This window comes from Antechinus flavipes, chromosome 2 (genome assembly GCF_016432865.1).
Source record: "Antechinus flavipes isolate AdamAnt ecotype Samford, QLD, Australia chromosome 2, AdamAnt_v2, whole genome shotgun sequence".
Lineage (NCBI taxonomy): Eukaryota > Metazoa > Chordata > Mammalia > Dasyuromorphia > Dasyuridae > Antechinus > Antechinus flavipes.
The window spans coordinates 226,503,936-226,526,260 of NC_067399.1; the positions used below are offsets into that span (position 1 = coordinate 226,503,936).

Below are 22,325 nucleotides of genomic sequence, written 5' to 3' on the forward strand. Positions count from 1 at the left end.
CCGTTACTGTTTAATATTGTATTAGAAATTCTAGCTTTGGCAATAAGAGTTGAGAAAGAGATTAAAGGAATAAGAATAGGCAATGAGGAAACCATATTATCACTCTTTGCTGATGATATCATATAGAAACGCTGATGATTTGTGCTGATTTATTTTGTATCCTGCAGTTTTGCTAAAGTTAATTGTTTATAGTAATTTTTAGTTGATTCTCTAGGACTCTCTAAGTATATTATATCATCTGCAAAGAATGATAATTTTGTTTCCTCCTTATCTACTCTGATTCCTTCAATTTCTTTTTCTTTTCATTGCTAAAGCTAACATTTCTAATGCAAAATTGAATAGTAATGCTGATAATTTTCCTGTCTTTTCAATGTAGACTTCCTTTCCAGTTTCACTAGACCTTTTCATTTCCGGGCTCTGATAGTAAGTTCCATCACACTTTTAATTTTCATCCTCTGAGGCCAAATTTTCAAGGTTCACTTCACTCACCACAGAAGAATTCTACTAGTTTGATTATATTTAAGGAGAACTCCACTAAGATATGAACTGGCTTAAGATCACAATTGATGCTGTTTGAGTGGTCTAGATTAGTGGCTATAAGAGAGCTGTTAAGAATCCCCTTTAAATCAGCCGCAGGTTTTAGGAGTGAACGAATTCACTCATTCCCGGGTTATTAGTTGCAAAATGAAAGTTTATTGTTAAATAGAAACTAGTTTACCAAGAGACTGACTTTCATAGTGGCAGATCCATGGAAAATGAAGTTTTGCACTGAGAATGTAGTTCTCAGTGGACAGAAGGTCCTGGAAGCAAAGGGAGCTGCCAAGGTCCATCTGCAAAAAACCTTGTTGAAGGAAGCTATTATATTGGGTGTCTTAGTGGAGGCTTGGACACTGTGAGCAGGTCAGACTCAGTGGGGGCTAGTGGGTGGAGTCCCAAGGTGGCTCATCTACAAGCTAGGTTTCAACTTGAGCTGGAATTTGAATAGAATAGAAGATCTTTAATTGAATAGGGTTGGAATTCTTTTGCTAAGGACTAGAACCAACCCTATCTAGATAACAGAATGAAACTATTTGTCTTGTTTCCCTTGGGTGGGGTCCCTCACTGAGGCAGAGTTGAAGGAGATTTTGTCCTTCAAGGATTTTTATAGTTTTGGGGTCCCTACTTCAACATCACTCTCAACTAGATCAGGAAAATGCTCATCCCATGTTAAAAAATGTCTATGGCAATGATAAATCCCAAGATCACCCAAACTTAGGATCACCACTCATGCTAATAATCCAAAAATCATACTGGGAGAAAATTATTTTTCTAATTTCCCAAAAAGGCAGTCTAGAGAGAATTTCCGCTTCCATTGTTTGCAGTAAGATCAATCATTGGATTAGCAGTTTTATCATAAAAGAATTCACTGGTTGAATTTTCTTAGGCAAGCTCTTTAACGGTTAGGTTATATAGAGCAAGTGAGACAAGTTTCTAATAATAGTGAATTCAGTAATAGGGGAAAATGATTACCATTATTATTATTGAAGGTTGTATTATGACCAAAGGGTTGCTTAGGCATACTCTTTAATGAGGTAATATGAATATTTGGCCCTTGTATGGGCTCTGGCATAGATTAAATAAGCCCATCTGTAGGGGTCTAGAGGAAAAAGAAAGCTTAGTGCTTGTCATGCACAGACTCTCTCCTACTTGAAACAATTTACATCTCCACAAATAGGTTACAGTAACACTAGTAATGGTGGCTTCCTTGTCAGAGGAGGAAGACTTTCTAGGATAGCAAAAAAGAGATCCATCATTTTGCTTCCAGCATATTATGTTAGAATCACAAATAAGATTCTACCCTTTTCTGCCTTACAGTTATTATGATAGATACCTGAATAAAGCAGAAGCATTAAGGTCTCAGCATTGGAATGTATGTCAAGGGAAGCCTATGTTTTTGAATAGTCTTTTTTGTTCCTCATTTCATGGTGATAAACAATAAAAATGTTGGAATCACTAAATACCAGGCAATTTCTGTTCATTAGAAAGGAAATAAGGAGGCTGTCTTTGTCTTCCCTTGTACAAGGGCAGATGTAATTGAAAGGGAAAATATCTCCCTGGGATAAATCATGTTAAAAGTACATGGGCTTTAAAATTACAACCATATTATGATAGGGGCTTGATCCAGCTAATGCCGCTATGAATGCAAAAGCACAAAACAAGTCAGTGCCAAAATAATGAAAAGCATCCATACCCACTGAGGCAATGGTGATTCTTTTATATCCAAAAGTATCTTATTAAGAAATCCCTCAGAAAAATCCCTTAAGAACATTGGTTAGAAAATAGAACAGATTTTACTTGTGAGCAATGGATTCATGAATCTTTATGGTTGTTGGAGTCATTAGCAAGACTTGAAATGGCCACTTCCAGGAAAGTTCAGTTCCACCAATCCGATGAAAATTCTGCATGTAAATATAGTCACTAGGTTGAAAGTCATGGAGAGAGAAGTCCATGGCTGAGTGAGTCTGAACCACAACTTCTCTTTGCTAAGTTCCTTAAGTTTGTGCTGTGACTTTTGAATATAGGAGGCAACAGAAGTATTTCTTTTAAGCATGATATATGCACTAAAAACTAAAAAAGATTTTGATTTTATGGGAGAGTGTCCAAAAAGCATTTCATAAGGGGAGATATGACATTTCCCCCCTTGATCTCCTTCTGAGATGGACCAGAGATAAATGGAGAACAGCTGACCATTTCAAATGAATTTCAAAATACATTTTACTATTAAGGGATTTCAGTTGTTTACATACACTCAACCTGACTAGAACTCTGGGGATGATATAGAATATGGAATTTGGGGGAGATTCCAAGGTTAGAACACACTTGGGAGAGGACGGAGTCAGTTAAGCAAGTTTTTCTGTCAAGTGTCAGTGTGGTGAAGGAGTCACTATCTGGGCCCAATTTCCTTAAATAACATTTTAGTAACAAAAGTAGTAGTAATTTTTGAAATAAGGAAAGTTTCTCCTCAGTGTCAATTAATCAACTATAACCAAATGGTGTTTTATATGTCCTGTTTTGGGCATGTTAATAAAATTATTTATAAGTGCTCAAAAGCAGTATGAGTAAAGGGATGGCCACCGAAAGTTGTAGTCTCAAAGGCATATTGATTAAAGATTAGACAGATGGGGCAATTTGAAGTTATATAAGTAGCAGCTGAAGTGTTTGAATCAATTACTTCCTCTATGCAGTAATGATTACCAGAATGACCTGAAAGATACTTGGTGATAAAAACTCTGGGGAAGAAGTTTTTTACCTTCAAGGGTGACTTAAACCCCAGAAATCTGTTCTTCATTGTAATGCTGCTTACATTTATTAACTTCATATTCATTGTGAGAAAAAGAATGCTCATGAGTAGCATCAAGATTATTTTAACTCATTTCTGAAACTGATGAAGAACCTCAAAGAGGGAGAACAAAAATGGGTTCTTCCATAGATGCAGATTTGACAGCTGCATCCATTTGGGTATTTCCAGAGAAAATAGGATCACTTCCATTATTAGTAACAGAGCAATGCTCAGTAACAAGTGCTCTGGGCAATTTTATGACAGAAAGATCTCTGATTAAGTCAGAATTGGCAATAACTTTACCAGAGGGAACCACATATCCTCATTGTAACCACGACATCCCAGTTGCATGACATACTCAGAAAGAGTTAGTGTATATGGTGACATGTATGCCAATAGCAAGGTGGCAGACTTGGATGAGAGCAATCCAGCAATCTGAGCACTGAGGTAGGAAGGGAGTGAGGTTGCCCACATTACCTATTATAATGGGAACAAAATTACTGTAGTTCCATAAAGCACTCTCTATCTTTCATAAAGCAGGAGCCATCAATATAAAGGGTCAAACCCGGATTGTCTAGAGAGATCAACAAGATCACTGTGAAACTTCTCAGACCAGTCAACAACACAGGTACAATCATGTAAAGGTTCATTTGAAGAAAGAAGGTCAAGGAGCTGTGTTGCAGGATGAAGGACAGAGCACCTCTTAATCATAACATTTTTTCTTCCAAGAAAGTCACTTCATAGCTGTTGAGCCTTTGATCAGAAAAGACTTGAATATAGTGGCCTATCAGCAAAGTCTGGATCTTGTGAGGGTCCAGAATAGTTAAAAGATTGCTCAATACCAGTTCAGAAGGCACTGTACTAAAAGGGCAGTTGGAGCAACAGTCTCAAAGCAGTTGAGAGGAATTATAAGCTACAGGGTTCATGGTGGATACCAAAGATTATGTAAGGACAGCTAAAGCTATCCCCAGTCATTCATGTACAAAACCAATGAAGGACTTGGTGCAGTGTGGGAGTCCTAGAGTCAGATATCATTGCTTTTTTAATTTTTGCAAGAGTAGTAAGAAGCTCAGGATCAAGTTTCAGAGGCTCTGGAATTTGTTTTTTAATCAAAGCAACAAGAGGTTTAGTTATTTTACTAAATGATGGAATCCACTGATGGTTGTATCTAGAAGCTCCTAAAATAACATGTGCCTACTTCATATTGGGCCCTGACAGGTGTTGGATTACCTGTACGTGTTTCTGGAAAATAGAACTTGAGCCAGCTGATAGAACAAACCTGAGAAACTTTACCTGAGGCTTATATCACTATACCTTTGATCAGGAGACCTTGTGTGCACAGTGGTAGAACTGGAAGAAAAGATGACTATCCCTATGGCCGATAGCAGCAATAGGTGAAGTTAAGTAGAAGGTCATCAATATGTTGGATTAAAACTTAGTCTGTGAAGATAATAGAAACTTTTCCCCCCCTCAACAATATTTTATTTTTCTAAATACTTATAAAGCTGGTTTTCATCACTCATTTTTTGGTAAGATTTTGTGTAGAAGCTGACTCTTACTATAGAATTTGAGAAAACAAAGTATGAGATTCAATATAACCTTGAGGAAAACAAGTCCTTGTACAATAGTAATTATTCCAAGTAAAGATAAATAGTGATCAGGATTCAGGGCTTTTATATATATATATATATATATATATATTATATATATATATATATATATATGTGTGTGTGTGTGTGTGTGTGTGTGTGTGTGTGTGTGTGTGTGTGTGATATACACACACATATAAATACAATCTATCTTTGTAAAACAGGTAGCATTATGGAGAATAGAAGAAATTGTGGCAGAGTTGGATTCAAAATGCATTGATGTGCTTGAACAAACCTGTAAATGGGCTTTCCAACTGGTTTATGTTTTTTATGTTTTTTAACAAGCAGGATATAATTGTTCCTTGGATAACTATGTGGAACCACAGTCCCTTGCTCTGTAATGAATTTATTATAGGAGCAATTCCTTCAATGGCTTCTCTAGTCAGGGGATATGGAGACACTGATGGTGGTGGCCTCCCACTTTGGGAGTGATAGTAATGGAATTGATGATTTTGATAGGCCCAAATCAGTAGAAGAGGTGACCCACAAAAAACTTGGAATAGCAGAAGGAATTTTAGGGTTATTATTACAATCATATTGGACTAATACACAGGAAAAAGGGAGGGGCTCATCATTAAAAGAAAATCAAGTGAATCAATTAATAATGGGAACAAAAGGCTGAACTATCTGGTACTTACGGAGTTAAAGGATTGTCTGTAAGACATGAAATAGTGATATTAAAGCACAAAAGATTTCTTCTTAACATGTTCGGTGCATGAACCAGGAGATCATTATATACCTCAACAACGATACTGTTTGAGGATGTATTCTGATGGAAGTAGATCTCTTCGATAAAGAGAGCCTCAATTGATCAAAGATGGAAGCAGCTACACCCAGAGAAAGAACACTGGAAATGAATATAAACTGCTTGCATTTTTGTTTTTCTTCCCGGGTTATTTATACCTTCTGAATTCAATTCTCCCTGTGCAACAAGAAAACCGTTCGGTTCTGCACACATATATTGTATCTAGGATATACTGCAACCCATTCAACATGTAAAGGACTGCTTGCCATCTGGGGGAAGGGGTGGAGGGAGGGAGGGGAAAAATCGGAACAGAAGTGAATGCAAGGGATAATGCTGTAAAAAATTACCCTGGCACGGGTTCTATCAATAAAACGTTATTAAAAAAAAAACATGTTAGGTGCATTAGATACCATAAAAAGACATATAAAACAGGGAACTCATTGTCACCTCTTGTGGGGAATAAGAGGAGGACCTCCTGTGGTATTGCCTCTATTCCCACTATTTATATATTTATATTATATACACACACATACATACACATATATGTAGTGGGAATATATTTATATTGATAGTACAAACAAAATTTGATTTCTTAATCTAAACTGTATGAATGACTGTAGTATTAATAAGGCAAACATGTGAAAACAACTTCAGCTGTCAGAACTGTGCTCAGCTCTGCAGTTAGGGAAGAGGGAGAGAAGGGATAACAGGGCATGGATATTAGAAGAAACATTATTCTTTTCCTCTCCCTCACATCTTCATACATCCAAGCCCTCCTATTGTTCATACTCTTTGTCATTTTATTCCTGGACTCTTCCATGCCCATTAGCCACCTCAACTTTATTAAAAGGTCATTTGAATTTATTTTCTCTTGCAGGAACATAATCTTGCCACTGAGGCTAATTTGGGTTTCTCCCTTGGGTCCTAATAAGGTAGACTCTTCGGATCCTGCCTTTTCGTCATAAAATTTTTGGCATAGTACTGTCTCTTCCTGCAATAAAAACAGTCTCCGTGACCTTTATTAGGGGGCTATAAAAAGGGTACTGGGTGGCTTGAAGTCTGAATATTTGCAAGGAAAGACTTAGGATGACCTCTCTGTTTGGGCTTCTCCCCTATAGCAGCACTATCTTTTGCTTATTTTTCCCCTTCCTAAATATACTGCTCAGTTGCCTTGAGTTCCTTTATGGGTTTTTCATGCCCTCCTGTGTGATTCTTAAGAAAATAGTCTTTGATTTTAGGCAATAATTGATTAACAGCATTAATAATCCTGGCATCCCATTTGTTTAGGGGATCTAATCTAACATAAAACTTTCCATTCTTACATAACCTGTAATAAAATCTCAAGAGGGTCTCACCCTATTCTTGAAAGATCTTCTAAATTTGCTGAAATTATTTGGTCTTTATGTAGAAAATTCCATACTCTTAAGTAAGTTATCCTTTGGCTGTTGTGACTGTGCTAACTGTGTGGGTTAGTTAGGATCCCATTTTGGATCTTATTTTAGCCAAATTTCCTGATCTCCTAAACACACAATTTTTTCTATTTTTCACTTTAATAACACTTGCTTTTTCACCTGGAGATAATAGGGTCTCTATGAGATCTGCTACATCGCTCCAATTTGGATTATAGCCCTGAAAGATAACTTTAAACTACAACAGTAACTACAACAGGATCCTCATCAAATCTAGGGTTATCTTTCTTCCAGTTAGAGATCTCTGAAAATCTAAAATGTTCTTTAACATATAATATATAATATCTCACCTTGTTGCTTGGTTTACTTTATCTGCAAGAGGAGTGGGATTGGAGGAGATAACTGCAGGCTGAGTTCTTCCTATATGGATATCTTTCCTACAGATAACACTTGAATGTTTTAAGGCTCTGTTCTGGTAAATTTTTCAAATTCTTAATTTCTAGGAGCAAATCTCTAAGGCTTTTAAAACTAGGCAATTAGTAGCCAAAGGTTCTTTATCGGTGACTGGAATCAAGTGGGTTTGTCTCTGGAAATATATTAAGTGAAACTATTCCCTACATTTTTAAGGTTTGGGAAATAGAGGTCCTTGTTACGAAGAGGTCAATCCCTTTCGGCCTTTATGAGAAGCTTCCGGAGATGTAATCACAGGCTTGGTATCCAGACTCATAAGACTTAAGAGATCTCCAAGGAGGCTCTAATTCATAGATGGGGAACCTTTTTTCTGCCAAAGGCCATTTAGATATTTATAACAATTTGTGGGCCATACAAAATTATCAACTTATAGAACTTAAGCATGGGAGGTAGGTGTATCCAGCTTTTAGCTCATCATTGCCTAGGGTTATCTTAGCAAATGATTTTGTGAAGCTTATACAACCCAAGATACAACCCTGCTTAGTGGTATTCTTGATAAAGCAACTAGTGGTATTCTTGATAACTTATACTTTCAAAGCCACTCTCATTGTGAGCTGCTCAAAACAGCCTTAGTGTGACTGAAATCAGTCCTAATACCATGATAGCTACTAAGGATTTTTCTCTCCTATTAAAGGATTCCAGGGTTCTACTGCTAGTCTCCACTTTCTGCAACTGGTCCTACTTCTCCCATCACAAGTACTATCAGCATTGTTGCCTTTTCCCCTTTTATATAGTGTTTTACGAATACTTGAAGAAATCTAGAGACTAAGCTTATAAACTGACTAACCTGTTAGTTAAGAACCAATTACACTGACAAGATTAATATCAGTAAACTCCCAAATATCTAGCAATTAATCAATTTCAACTCTGTCAAAACTGAGCAAAGTTTCTGGCAAAGTGAAAGAAAAAAAATGGAAAAGAAAAACTGGTGTACATTTTAAAAATTAAAGTCATGGCCATAAGATATTTTAAGTACTCTGGAACTTATATTTAGACAAATTTGAACATTAGCTCAATTAGGGACTTTGCTTAAAAGATAAGAATTTGGAAATAAAGGCAAGTTTACCAATCTGCAATTTAGAGAGACTCATCTCAGGGTTGGAGAATTTAGGTACAGATGGCAACAGGAATCCAACCTCCCAGGGCTTGTGGGGATGCCAATAGTGAAAATTCATACAGGGCTTGATATCTCTTCGGTCCCTTGAAGTTGGGAGAGCTGAAAGAGGTGGGAGTCCTGCCCTTCTGTCCCTTTGTTGTCACCGGAAAAGTGGGGACAGAAATCACCTTGAATGACTAAAAGAATACTGAGACAGAGCTCTGAGCCAAAGTACTTTATTAAAAGGATCTGGGCCCCTCTATTAAAGTGGACGATCTCATGATTCTCACAATCTAAGATGCCCTCTCCTTCCAGTGCCTTATTTGTATAAAGTTTGATACCAGATTTATTGATTCTAAACATTCTGAAGCAGCAATACCAAAAACAGAATCTTACTGGTTAACATGATGCACAAGCTAAAATAAGCAAAAAATGATATAGCATCAGGGTCATGGCTTGGGTGAAGTAAGGAATATCTCCACTGACTAGATGGTTACAAAATGGATGGGTTCCTCCTTAAATTGAGCAAGAGGAGATAGTAAAGATATACCCACACTCAAAGAATCTGTTGGGGGGGGGGGATTTTCATATATTGAGGATCTCTCCAAAGCATTTTGTTTATCTGTATTATATTTGTAGACATTTATCATATTGGAAATAAAAACTATTTTTGAATTTGTAGATCTTCTAAAAAGGTTTCAGAGCATTCTCACTCTTTTTGTTGTTGTTTGCTTCCATTTTAATTCCTTCATCATTTTTTTCTGGTTTGCTTTGATTTTTCTTATACAGCAAGATAATTGTGTAAATATGTATGCATATATTGTTTTCCCCAGAACCAAGATTAGTCATTGTAGCTTCTCAAGGATCGGTATTCTTTTAGTACTTTTAAAAGATATTTTTTAGTTGAAAGCATTTTTTTTCTCTTAGTGATATTTTCATTTATTTTTTGGACTGTTTTTCACATCACATGAAGTTCTAATCTTATATACGATTTTTAAAATTAACATTAATTTTTCATTACATTCATATATCCTAGTTTTTTTTTTCCAGCATATTCAACCATTTCTTAGTTGATGGGTATCCACTTTGTTTATAATTTTTTGATACCACAATAGTGCTGCTATAAATATTTTGGTTAATAGATTTTGGTGCCTTTGATTTATATATAAAATATGTTTATGTACATATATGTAGAAATGTATATGCATGCATACATATCTTTATTGGATCCTTCTCTGATATTTACACATTCCCAGATCTTAAAAAAATTTCTTTACTTGATCATCCTACCAATCCTTCAAGCTAATGTCTTGTGTGAATTTTTCATGTCAATTTCCTAGAAAAATCTGTCTATATTATAGCTTCTACTTCTCTCCTTTCCTGGACTTTGCTAATAACCTTGTATGTGTGTGTGTGTGTATACATGCACATAAAATTGATCCTTTTGTGTTTTCAAGGTAGTCATCCTCTTCTTTCCTCTCACCCCACATTGAATTGTCCCTTTTTATAAAGAAAAACCTTTAAAAACATCTACAATAACTATATGTGACATTATTTAATATTCTGTCCTAGTTGTCATCCACCTCTCTGCTATGAGGAAGGCTATAGCTTTTATTATCTCTTCTTTATTACTTTCATTAGTTTTCCCAGTCAGTATTCAAGTTTGTTTTATTGATCTTTTAATTTACATTGTTGTGGTTATTGTGTATTTTGTTATGTTAAGTTTACATGCTTCTAGCAATATGTAAAGTAGAAATCAAAGAGTTCAGCAATTTAAATGCTAAGCCAAAGACATCATATTTTGTTCTGAGCAGAGGTTCCTAACTTTTTTTGGTCATGAGTCCTTTTGCAGTCTGCTTAAACATGTGAATTCCACCTTAGAACAACATGTAAACATTATTGGTGGAATTGTAAACAGATCTAACTATTCTGGAAAACAATTTGGAACTATGCCCCAAAAGTTATCACACTGCGCATACCCTTTGTCCCAGCAGTTTTTCTACTGGGCTTTTGTCCCAAGGAAATACTAAAGAAGGGAAAGGGACCCACATGTGCAAAAATGTTGCACATCCCTTTATGTAGTGGCAAGGAACTGGAAATGAGTGGATGCCCATCAGTTGGAGAATGGCTGAATAAATTATGGTATATGAATGTTATGGAATACTATTGTTCTGTAAGAAACGACCAGCAGGATGAATACAGAGAGGCTTGGAGAGACTTACATGAAGATTCTAGTGAAATGAGCAGGACCAGGAGATCATTATACATGACAATAGCAATATTATACAATGATCAGTTCTGTTGTACATGACTCTCTTCAACAATGAGATGATTCAGATCAGTTTCAATGGTCTGAGCCATCTACACCCAGAGAAGAGAGGAGTGTGGTTCACAACATAGCATTCTCACTTTTTGTATTTTAATTCCTTCATCATTTTTTTTTTTCTGGTTTGCTTTGATTTTTCTTATACAGCAAGATAATTGTGTAAATATGTATGTATATATTGGATTTAATATATATTTCTACCATGTTTGACATATATTGGACTACTTGCTATCTTGGGAGAAGGCGGGGAAAAACTGGAACACAAGGTTTTTCAAGGACTAATGTTGCAGAATTATCTATGTATGTTTTGAAAAATAAAAAGCTTTAATAAAAAAGAATAATGTATGAAATAAAATACCAAAGCTTACAAAAGAAACCAGTTTTATCAATATAAAGTTATTAAAATATTAACAGAAGAAGTTCATGAACCACACATTGAGAACCTTTTTCCTAAAGAGAAAATGAAAGATTATGGGAAGAAGCAATGAATGGAAGTCTAAGAGTATCAGGTTTTGTTTCCACAAAATAATGGGTAGAAATCCCTAAATTGATTTACCTCACATATACTCAGTCTGGGTAACACTGTCTTAATAATGGAGTCATTCTTTATATCTTCTTTTCCCTAGTATCATGTTTAAAGCTACCTGAGTTATAGTAGTGAACTCATGATACTACTGGAGCTCCTAAAATCTCTAACTCCTATGCTTGTTTACATTTTGCTTTTCATTAAGTTTCAGCTCTTTCTCTTCTTTAGGTTAACTCAGATATAGTCATAGCCTCTGAGGTTTCATTTCAACTTAGGTCTTCCTGACTCAAGGCTCAATATTATAACTAAAATTTCACTGCCTCTAAAAAAAAATTTATCAAGCATTTATTTGTTCTCCCTTCTACTCTTCATTCTTTCCCCCATTAAAAAAGAAAAGTAAAAAATTTCCTAATTCCCATATTGACTATGTTTAATAATGTGTGTCTTATTCTGCATTTTTAGAGACAGCAGATAAACTGGGAACATACTAGTCTTTATGGCTTAGTAGAATTTGCAGAGTATGTGTTAGGCTGATGCAGCCTTTGAAAACCCGGGGTCACCATCAGAGTAGCATTTTTGTGTGAGTTTTAAATGAGTCATCTCATAAATTAAATGATGATGATGGTGAAGATGATAATAATGACATCTACTGGATATAAAGATAATGAATGATTTTTTTTCCAAGTCAGGTCTCCAACTATTTTTACCAAGTCAGTTTTAATATATGCATACAAGTTTCTAAACTTGAGATAAATAGTATGATAAACATTTAGTTGAATTGTTAAGTTATGTGGTATTTTGTCTTTTGCTGTCTAGGATGATTGAAGAAAGTGGGAACAAGAGAAAGACCATGGCAGAAAAGAGGCAGCTGTTTATGGAAATGCGTAAGTTCCCAGTACTTCTGTGTTCCCTTTTGTTTATGTGGGTATTTCTTTTTTCCACTAAGTTGCTGATTTAATTAGTGAAAGGTTTAAATTAAAATTTTTAGAAACGGAAAAGGCAGAATTAAATTTCAGTTATTTCAAAGGAGTTTTTTTATGAATGCTAAAAGACATATTGAATTGATTTTTAAAATCCAAGCTTATCTTAGCTGTAGCTTTTCTTCTTTATACTAGAAATATATTTATGAATAATGTTTAATGTCAATTAATCAGTCATACTGAAAACATTACCAGCTTTGCTCTTAGCACTATTCTGTAGTTGCTGGGCATATGAAGACAAAAAATGAAATAGCCCTTACCCTCAATGAACTAATATTCTATGAGGTAGGGGGAATAATATATATTATATATAATATAAATAAATACAAAATGTATATAAGGTAAATGTTAGTTATTTTTAACAGGTGTTACTTATCACTGAAGGGAGCAGGAAAGATCTCATTTAGCAAGGGATATATGAACTGAGCTATTTTTAAGAAATAATTTTTATCAGTATTTTTATTTTTACATTACCTTCATTTCCTCTTATACTGCTCTCCTTTCTCTCTCCAAAAGAGCTTTTTTATTTCTTGTCTATCTGTCTATCTATCTATCTATCTAATATTTTCTCCAGTTACATTCAAAACAATTCTCTTTCCATTTGTTTATCATTATTTATTTATTTGTTTGTTTTTTGCTGAGGCAATTGGGCTTCAGTGACTTGCCCAGGGTCACACAGCTAGGAAGGATTAAGTGTCTAAGATCCGATTTGAACTCAGGTCCTCCTGACTTCAGGGCTGGTGCTCTATCACTGAACCACCTAGCTGCCCCCTTTCCATTTTTTTTTAAACTTTTAAGTTCCAGACTCTCTCCTCCATTTTCACCCCAGTCCAAAGAAACCACCCCCTCCCCCCAAAAAAAACCTCAAGAAAAATGAAATTAGAAAAGAGAGAGAGAAAGAGTATGATTCAATTTGTATCCAAACACAGTTTCTTCTCTGGGTTTCGATATAATTTTTCATCATAAGTGCTTTAGAGATGCTGTGGATCATTGTACTGCTGAGAAGAGTAAAGTCATAGCTGGTCATCCCAGAACATTCCTACACAGTACATTTCACTTTGCTTGAGTTCATGAAGGATGCTTTTTTCCCCCAAGTGCATTCTAAGAGCATCACTTTTAACAAATAATTTATTAAAAGGAAAAAGAAAAAGAAGAAGAGAAATTAAACAGCAAAACCAGTTGATACACTGAAAAAACTGCATTAAAAAAATGCAATATTCCACACCCATGAATCTCTAGTTCTTCAAAAATATGAGGGAGAAAGCATTGCTTCTTATCTCTTGGGGAGTTTATGATTTTTAAAATTTGTAACATTTGTTTTTGATTATTTATGCTGGGTTTTTTCCCACTTACATTGTTGTAGTCATTATGATTAGTATTTTCTTGACTCTCCTTATTTTACTTTAGATCAGTTCATTTAAATCTTTCCATGTTCTATATTCATACCTCATACAGCACAGTAATAACTCCTTACATTCTTATATGTTGTTTTCTTTAACCATTCTCTTATCAGTGTTCTTATATTTTGTTTTCAGTTTTTGCTACCACAAAAAGCATTGAATTGAATTTTGCAAGGAATCTAGAGATTCTAAGAGGCAGGGGTGAGGATGGAATGCATTCCAAGCACGGGAGATAGCCTGAGCAAAGAGTTGAAATATGATATTCCAGAAAACAAAGAAGCTAGAATTTACAGTCTAGCAAAACTGAGTACAAACTTTCTGGGAGAAAATGGATATTTAATGAAGTTAAGAACTTGTAGGTATTTCTGATAAAATGAGCAAAGGTGAAAAGAAAACAACTTTCAAATTTAAGACTCAAAAGAAATATAAAAAGGCAAATATGAAAGAGAAATCACAAGACACTCAATGAGATTAAATTGTAAACATTTCTGGAAGGGAAGATGATAAATGTAACCTAAAAACTTTATCATTATTAGAGCAGTTGGAAGGGGTCTACAATCTACATTGACAAAAGCATAAGTGTGAATGTTGGAATGATTTTTTAAAAAAAGTTGATGAGTGAAAAAGAAGGATGTACTGAGAAAAGAGAGGAGAGAAAAAAATGGGGAAAATTATCTTACATAAAAAGAGATATACAAGAGAGAATAAATAGGAAAGTAGAAGGGGAAGGGGATAAGATGAAAGGGAGAACAGAGTAAATGTGGCAATGGTAAGAAGAAAAACAGATTTCAGGAGGGTCAGGGTAAAAAGTGAGACAGGAGAAGAAGCAGAGGAAAATAGGACAGCAGGAAATACATAGTAATCAACACTGTGAATGTGAATAGAATGACTTCATCTTAAAGTAGAAGCAGATAACAAAATGGGTTAGAAACCAAACTCCATTTTTTTTTTTTAAAGAAACACACTTGAAAGAGAGAGACATACATAGGATTAAAATAAAGGACCTGAGCAGAGTCTTTTATGTTTCAGACTGATGTAAAAAAAAAAAAAAAAAAAGTAGAAGCAGAAATGATCTCAGACAAAGAGGCAAAAATAAACCTAATTATAAGAGATAATCAGGGAAACTATTTTTTCTCTGCCAAAAGGTATCATAGACAATGAAATAATATCAATACTAAATACATACTAAATGGCATGACATTCAAATTCTTTTTAAAAATTATTATTATAGCTTTTTTATTGACAAAACATATGCATGGGTAATTTTTCAACATTCATCCTTGCAGACACTTCTGTTCCAATTTTTCCCCTCCTTCCCTCCACCCACTTCCCTAGATGGCAGGCAGTCCCATACATGTTAAACATGTTAAAGTATATGTTAAATACAACATCTGTGTATATATTTATACAGTTCTCTTGTTGCACAAGAAAAATTGATTTAGAAAGGCAAAATTAACCTGGGAAGAAAAACAAAAATGCAAGCAAACAACAACAGAAAGAGTGCAGATGCTATGTTGTAGTCCACACTCATTTCCCAGTGTTCTTTTGCTGGGTATAGCTGGTTCTAACATACAAATTCTTAAAGGAAGAATGAAATGATTTTCAGGAGGAAATAGATACTAAAACTATACTATTGGGTACCTCAACTTTCTCTTCTCAAATTTAGATAAATCTAGCCTAATATATAAGCAAATAAATTTAATTTTAGAAATATTAGAAAACATAGCTTTTTGGAGAAATTGAATGAGAATAGAAAGCATATCTTTTTATGAGTGATACATGGCACTTTACAAAAACTGACCATGTTTTAAGGGCATGAAAACCTCACAAATAATTGCAGAATCTGCAGAAAAGCAGAAATTTTAAATATACCCTTTTCATACCAGAATACAATAAAAATTATATTCAATAAGGGGCCATGGAAGCATAGATTAAAAATTATTTGGAAACTAAATAATCTAATCCTAAAGAATGAGTAGGTCAAAGAACAAATTGTAGAATGAATCAGTAATTTCATTAAAGACATAGATAGCAATGAGACAACATTCTAAAATTTATGGTATGCAATCAAAGCATTAGTTAAGGGGAAGTGTATATATGTATATCTAAATACATACATCAATAAAAGAGAGAAAGAGTATATTAATAAATTAGACATGCAACTAAAAAGCCTATAAAAAGAACAAATTAAAAATCCTCAATTAAATGCTAAAATAGAAATCCTGAAAATCAAAGGAAAAGTTAATAAAATTGAAAGTAAAAAAAATGGACCAAAAAATAAAATTAGGAATTGGAGCTGGTTTTATGAAAAAAAAATCAAATGCAAAATGTGTTGATTTGGTTTAAAAAAGAAGAAAACCAAATTACCGGTATTGAAAATAAAAAAAAAAATGAAGAATGAATGATGATGAAATTAAAGTAATTATTAGGAATTAATTTGCCCAATTATATGCCAGTGAGACTCACACTCTATGTGAAATGAATGAATATTTACAAAAATAAATCACCTAGATTAGCCTAGGAGGAAATAGATTATTAAGTAATCCTATCTTAGAAAAAGAGATTGAATAAGCCATCAAGAGGTTCCCTAAGAAACAATTTTCAGGACTGGATGGATTTACAAATGAATTCTGCCAAACATTTAAGGAAAAATTAATCTCAATACCATATAAAATTATTTGAAAAATAGGTTTAAAAAAACACTACCAAATTCCTTTTATGATGCAAATATCAACTGTTTGGAAAAATAGGTAAAGGAGTCCTAATTCCTTCTGTGAAACCAATATAGTTTTGATACTTAAACCAGGAAGAACAAAAACAGAAAGAAAACCAAAGACCAATTTCCCTAATCAAAAAAGTTTAAATAAAATATTAGAAGGAGATTACAGCAATATATTACAAAGATCATATATTCTGGCTAGGTGGGATTTATGCTAAGAATGTAGGACTTGTTTCATCTAGGAAGATTATAAGCAGACACAATTATATCTATAATAAAAGCAACAAAAAGCATATCAATAAATGCAAAAAAACCCTTTTAACAAAATACAACACCCATTCCTGTTTTTAAAATATTAGAAATCATTGGAATCAACAGAGCCTTTCCTAAAATGATACGTGGTACCTATCTAAAACCAAGAACAAACATTATTTGTAATGGAGAAACTTGAAGCCTTCCCAGTAAGATTAAGAGTGAAACAATGTTATATATCATCACCACAGTTATTCAGTGTTATACTAGAAATGCTAGTGATAATAATAAGAAAAAGAAATCAAAGGAATAAAAATAGGCAACAAAAACAAAACTATCATTCTTTGCAGATGATGTGATATTTTGAGACCATTAGAGAATCAACTAAAAATCAACAACTTCAAAAAGTTGCAGAATGTAAAAGAAACCCACATAAATCATCCACCTTTTTCTATACTACTAACAAACCCCAGTGTAAAGAGTAGAAAGAGAAATTCTATTTAAAACAAACCCAGACAATGGGGCCGCTAGATGGAACAGTAGATAGAGCACTGGCCCTGAAGTCAAGAGGACTTGAGTTCAAATCTGGCCTCAGATCCTTAATACTTCCTAGCGGTGTGACCCTAGGCAAGTCACTTAACCCCAATTGTCTCAGCAAAAAAAAAAAGAAAGAAATAAAGAAAGGAAAATAAATCCAGACAAAATAAAGTACTTATGAGTCTTTCTTCTAGGACACAGTTACTTAACATTTTTCATATAAATAGATCTGAATGGAGAAATATAAATTGCTCATGGATAGACTGAGCCAGTATAATAAAAATGACAATTCTATAAAAATTTTTCAGTGTCATACTAACCAAATTATTAAAAATTTATTTTATAGAGCTAGAAATACAACACAAATTATCTCCAAGAAAATAAGGTCAAGAATGTCAAGGAAACCAGTAAAAACAAAGTGTGAAGGAAGGTGGCCTAACAATACCAGATTTTAAGCTATATTACAAGTAGCAATCAAAACAATCTGGTACTGGTTAAGAAATCAAATGGTGGATCAATGGAACAGATTATGGAACAGATTAGGAACCCAATACATATAAAATACACATACATCCAATACATATAGCAAATGATCATAAATAATCTTGTTTTGTAAATACTAAAATTCAAACTTTGGAGGCAAGAAAAATTGCTAGGAAAACTACAAAGCAGTTTGGGTTAAACTAGGCATAGTCCATCATATCACATCATATTCCAAAATAAAATCCAAATGAGTATGTGATTTACACATAAAGGGTGATAGTATCACTAGTAAAATAGGAGAGCATGGAAAAAAAATGTCTATTATCTAGGTCTTGGATAAGGGAAGAGTTTATGACCAAATGATAGAAAGGATTATGTGAAAAATTTGTGAAAATCTAAAATTTTGATTATGTGAAGTTAAAATTTTTTTGCATAATCAAAACCAATGTAAACAAAATTAGGAAGTAATCAGGAAACTGGAAAAAAATTACAGCAAATTTCTCTGGTAAAGGTATTTCTTATATATGTATACATATAGAGAGAATTGAGCCAAATTTAAAAAAAAATAAGAGCTATTCTCTAAATGATAAATGGTTAAAGAATATTAACAGATAATTCTCAGAAGAAATTTCCAAGCACTCAAGTCATGGAAAAAAAATGCTCCAAATCACTATTGATTAGAGAAATTAGAGTGAAACAATTTTGAGGTACCGCTTCATACCTTAGTCAGTAGATTAAAATGTTTGAAAAGGAAAATGATAAATGTCTAAAGATATGTCAAAAATAGGTAGACTAATATATTGTTGATAGAGTAGTGAACTACTCTAACTATTTTGGAAAACAATTTGGAGAACCTTTGGCTCAGTAATCTTATTACCAGGTCTATAGGCCAAAGAGATCAAAGAAAAGAGAAAGGCACCTATTTTTGCAAAAATATTTATTGTAGCTCTTTTTTTGTGGTGTCAAAGAATTGGAAATCGAGGGGATGCACATCAATTGTGGAATGGCTGAACATGTTGTGGAATATTATTATGATGGAATATTATCATACAATAAGAAATGACATGGGAGATGACTTCAGAAAACCTGAAATTTACAGAAACCTATGCACAGTGAAGTGAGGTTTTGGGTGAACATTGTACACAGTAAAAGAAATATTGAAAGAGTGATGAACTTTGAAAGACTTAACTACTCTGATCTAGCCAACTATCCTTTTTAGAATCTTACCATTATCAGAATTATTCAACATGTTCATTTTAGGCTGCTAGGTGGTACCATGTTAAGCCTGGAGCTAGGAAAACCTGAGTTCAAATCCAACCTAAGACACTCTCCTGTGTCCCTAGGCAAGTCATTTAACTTCTGTTTGTCTCAGTTTCTTCATCTGTAAAATAACACCTACATCCCATAATTGTTAGATCACAGACAAATTTCAAGATTTTATCACCTTTTGGTATAGTGTTTGAACTTTGATGTATGACTTTGTTAAGGGATTTGTATATTTAATATATATGTTTTGTTTTTTATTACCAGGTGCTCAGAATTTTGATGTCATCAGGCTATCAACATACCGGACAGCTTGCAAACTAAGATTTGTACAAAAAAGGTGTAATTGTAAGTTATTTCTACTTTTTTTTTAACATTATGAGATCATGTGTGAATCTTTTCAGTGTCTAAAATTATAATGGAATAAATTTTAATATAATATTCTTTATCTTTTACATATGTATATCTTGTCTTTTCAGTTGGATTATAAAATCCTTAAGCACATGTTTGGGTTTCACATTCTTTTATATATCCACAGAGAATAGCATAGTGCTTTGCCCCACAATGAGTGCTCAATCACTATTTGTTAGTTGTTATTTTTATCATGTCAGCATACTTTAAATGGGAGGGATATATTTTTCCTTTTTTCTTTAAAAAAGCAAAATGGGTTTACCAAATTTGCTCTGATTTTAAAACAATTTCGGGAGATGTTTTTTGTTATCATTTTCATTTGTTAGCATTGTATTTCTCAATATGTCCTTCCAGTGAAACTTACCCTATAACAAAGAGAAAAAATAGAAAAGAAACTTTATCAAAGGTAACCAGACATATGCATTGTTGATCTCCCACTTTTGCAAAGAAGTTCTGTCCTGAGACCTCTTTTCTTTTCCTTATATAGTGTCTTGCTTGATGGTCTCATCAGTTTCCATGGGTTCTACTATCATCTCTTTCCAGTAAATTACTGCTGGACTTAGCTGCTATCAGCCCACTGGAAAGCTCTGCTAGTTCATGGTGACAGAACTTCATGTTTCCCTTTGGTCTGGGATTCTTGACATGATTGTACTTTAGCAGACCTCATGCTGAACTGGAAGCTGGAAGCAAAATCCTATTCTGTTCTTGGGGTCTGAGTTACAAAATTCTGCTTGCTTCTGAACTTGGCTTCTTTCTGTACACAACCTACTAATCTGAAAGAAAGTTATTTTCTGGGCTTTTCCTAAGACAATTCAAATGGAACACTTACAAGAGATTCCAGGAAGAAAATTTACAAGGGATATCATAGTTAAGTTTCAAAGTTCCCAGGTTAAGGAAATATTGAAAGCAACAAGAAAAAACAATTTAAATCTCATGGAGCTACATTAAAAATTACACAAGATCTAGAAGCTTGAAGCACCACAGATCTTGGAATGCTATAATCCACAGAGCAAAAGAGTGGAAGTTATGATCAAGAGTAACTTTCTCAACAAAATTAAGTATAATCCTGAATGGAAAAAAATGGACATTTATCAAACTCAAAGACTTTCAGGTTTTTGTGACAAAAATCTCAGAACTTAAGGAAAAATTTGATGTGTAGCACCCAGGAAAATAGAAGAAAAATTATTTACTTTGTATATATGAAAATATTAGCAGCAGGATAGTTTGAAAGAAAGGTGTGGACTGAGCTGTGTATTATGGGGTGATTCTAAAAAAATAAAATTGTAGGGAGACATGAAAAAGCAAGTATTAAAAAAAACTGACACAGAAGAAGGTAATAATGGGAAAGTTGGGTAATGCTAAAACATTGTTCTTATTGGGAATGACTTAAAGAGAGAATAACATATCTAGAAGACTATAAAAATCTTCTAAATTCAAAAAGAAATAAAAAGAGCAAGGAATTATGGTGATGTGAAACTTTAATGAAGGGACTCTCAGAGGGATGGGTAAGTTAAGGAATAGGAAGGCAAGGTAGTGGGTAGAAGTAAACCAGAGGATGAAGAATGAAGGAAATAAAGTGAGAAAGGGGGGGAGAAGGGAAAGAGGAAAATAGACAAGTAAATATAATTTTGTATGTGAATGGGATGAAGTTACCAATAAAATAGAAACAGCAGATTAAAAATTTGAATTCAGCAACATGTTCAGCATTTAGGAAACTTATAAAAATGAGACATACACACAAAGATAAAATAAAGGACAGGAGTATAATTTTATATGTAAAAAGAGCAGGGATAGTAATCATGATCTCAAAAGTTAAAGTTAAAATAGATTTAATCAAAAGTGAAAAACAGAGAAACAATACTATATGTCAGCAATATTATTCACTATTGTTTTTGATTATTTAAAAAATCTGGATTGTATAAAATACTCAAGTGTATGCCTGCCAAAACAAACACAGGAACTATATGAACATAAACATAAAACACTGTACAAATAAGCTGAGATCTAAAGTAATTGAAATAATATTTATTGTTTATGAATAAGTAAAGAGAATATAATTTTTAAAATGAGTTACCAAACTAATTGTTTATTCAGTGTCATCCCAATTAAATTACAAAATAAAGTATTTTTTGAGTTAGGAAAAATAATAACAAAGTTCATTTGGAAGAACAAGTTCATTTGGAAGAGCCTCAAAGAAATCAGGGGGGAAAAAAGATGGAAAGGAAGTTGATTCAGCAACATTAGATCTTAAATTATATTATAAAGTGAGAGCATTGTTGGAGTGTAAAAAAAGGATAATTGTGATTATTTTAAATTAACATTTTCTTGTAAATAAAACTTACCTACCTAAGAATGGAAACATTGAGAAGATCATGAAATGCTTGTTGTTGAACTAAAAGCTGTTTCCAACTTCATTTCTACTAAGGACTCCTTGCCATCTCTTATAGTTTGTGCCTATTCTAAAATCACCCAGAATTATAAGTTTGTCCTCTTTCGGCACATTGATGAGGGTCTCCAGGTCTTCACAAAATTTTTCTTTGACCTCATCAGAATTCATCAGAGCATTGGCACTGATTATACTATGTAACATTGTATTTCCTGTAAGTGGCAAATCACATTATCATGAGCCTGTCATTCAGTCTTTTTGATGGGCATACAAGTTTGTTGAGTGTCTGAAGTCAGATTTGAACTCAGGACCTCCTGACTTCAGGGCTGGTACTCTGTCCACTGTGCTACCCA

The 22,325-nt window shown here is 33.7% G+C and overlaps 1 protein-coding gene across 8 annotated transcripts in view; it reads left to right on the forward strand.

Annotated features, from left to right (window-relative positions):
* Positions 1–22,325, forward strand: part of DTNB (dystrobrevin beta) — a 361,849-nt gene that overhangs the window by 39,692 nt on the left and 299,832 nt on the right. For all 8 annotated transcript variants that reach the window (XM_051976347.1, XM_051976345.1, XM_051976351.1 and 5 more), the window contains exons 2-3: positions 12,358–12,425; positions 19,443–19,523. In XM_051976347.1, the coding sequence (XP_051832307.1) occupies positions 12,359–12,425; positions 19,443–19,523 (148 nt within the window). In that variant the 5' untranslated portion in view covers position 12,358. The remainder of the gene's footprint in view (positions 1–12,357; positions 12,426–19,442; positions 19,524–22,325) is intronic.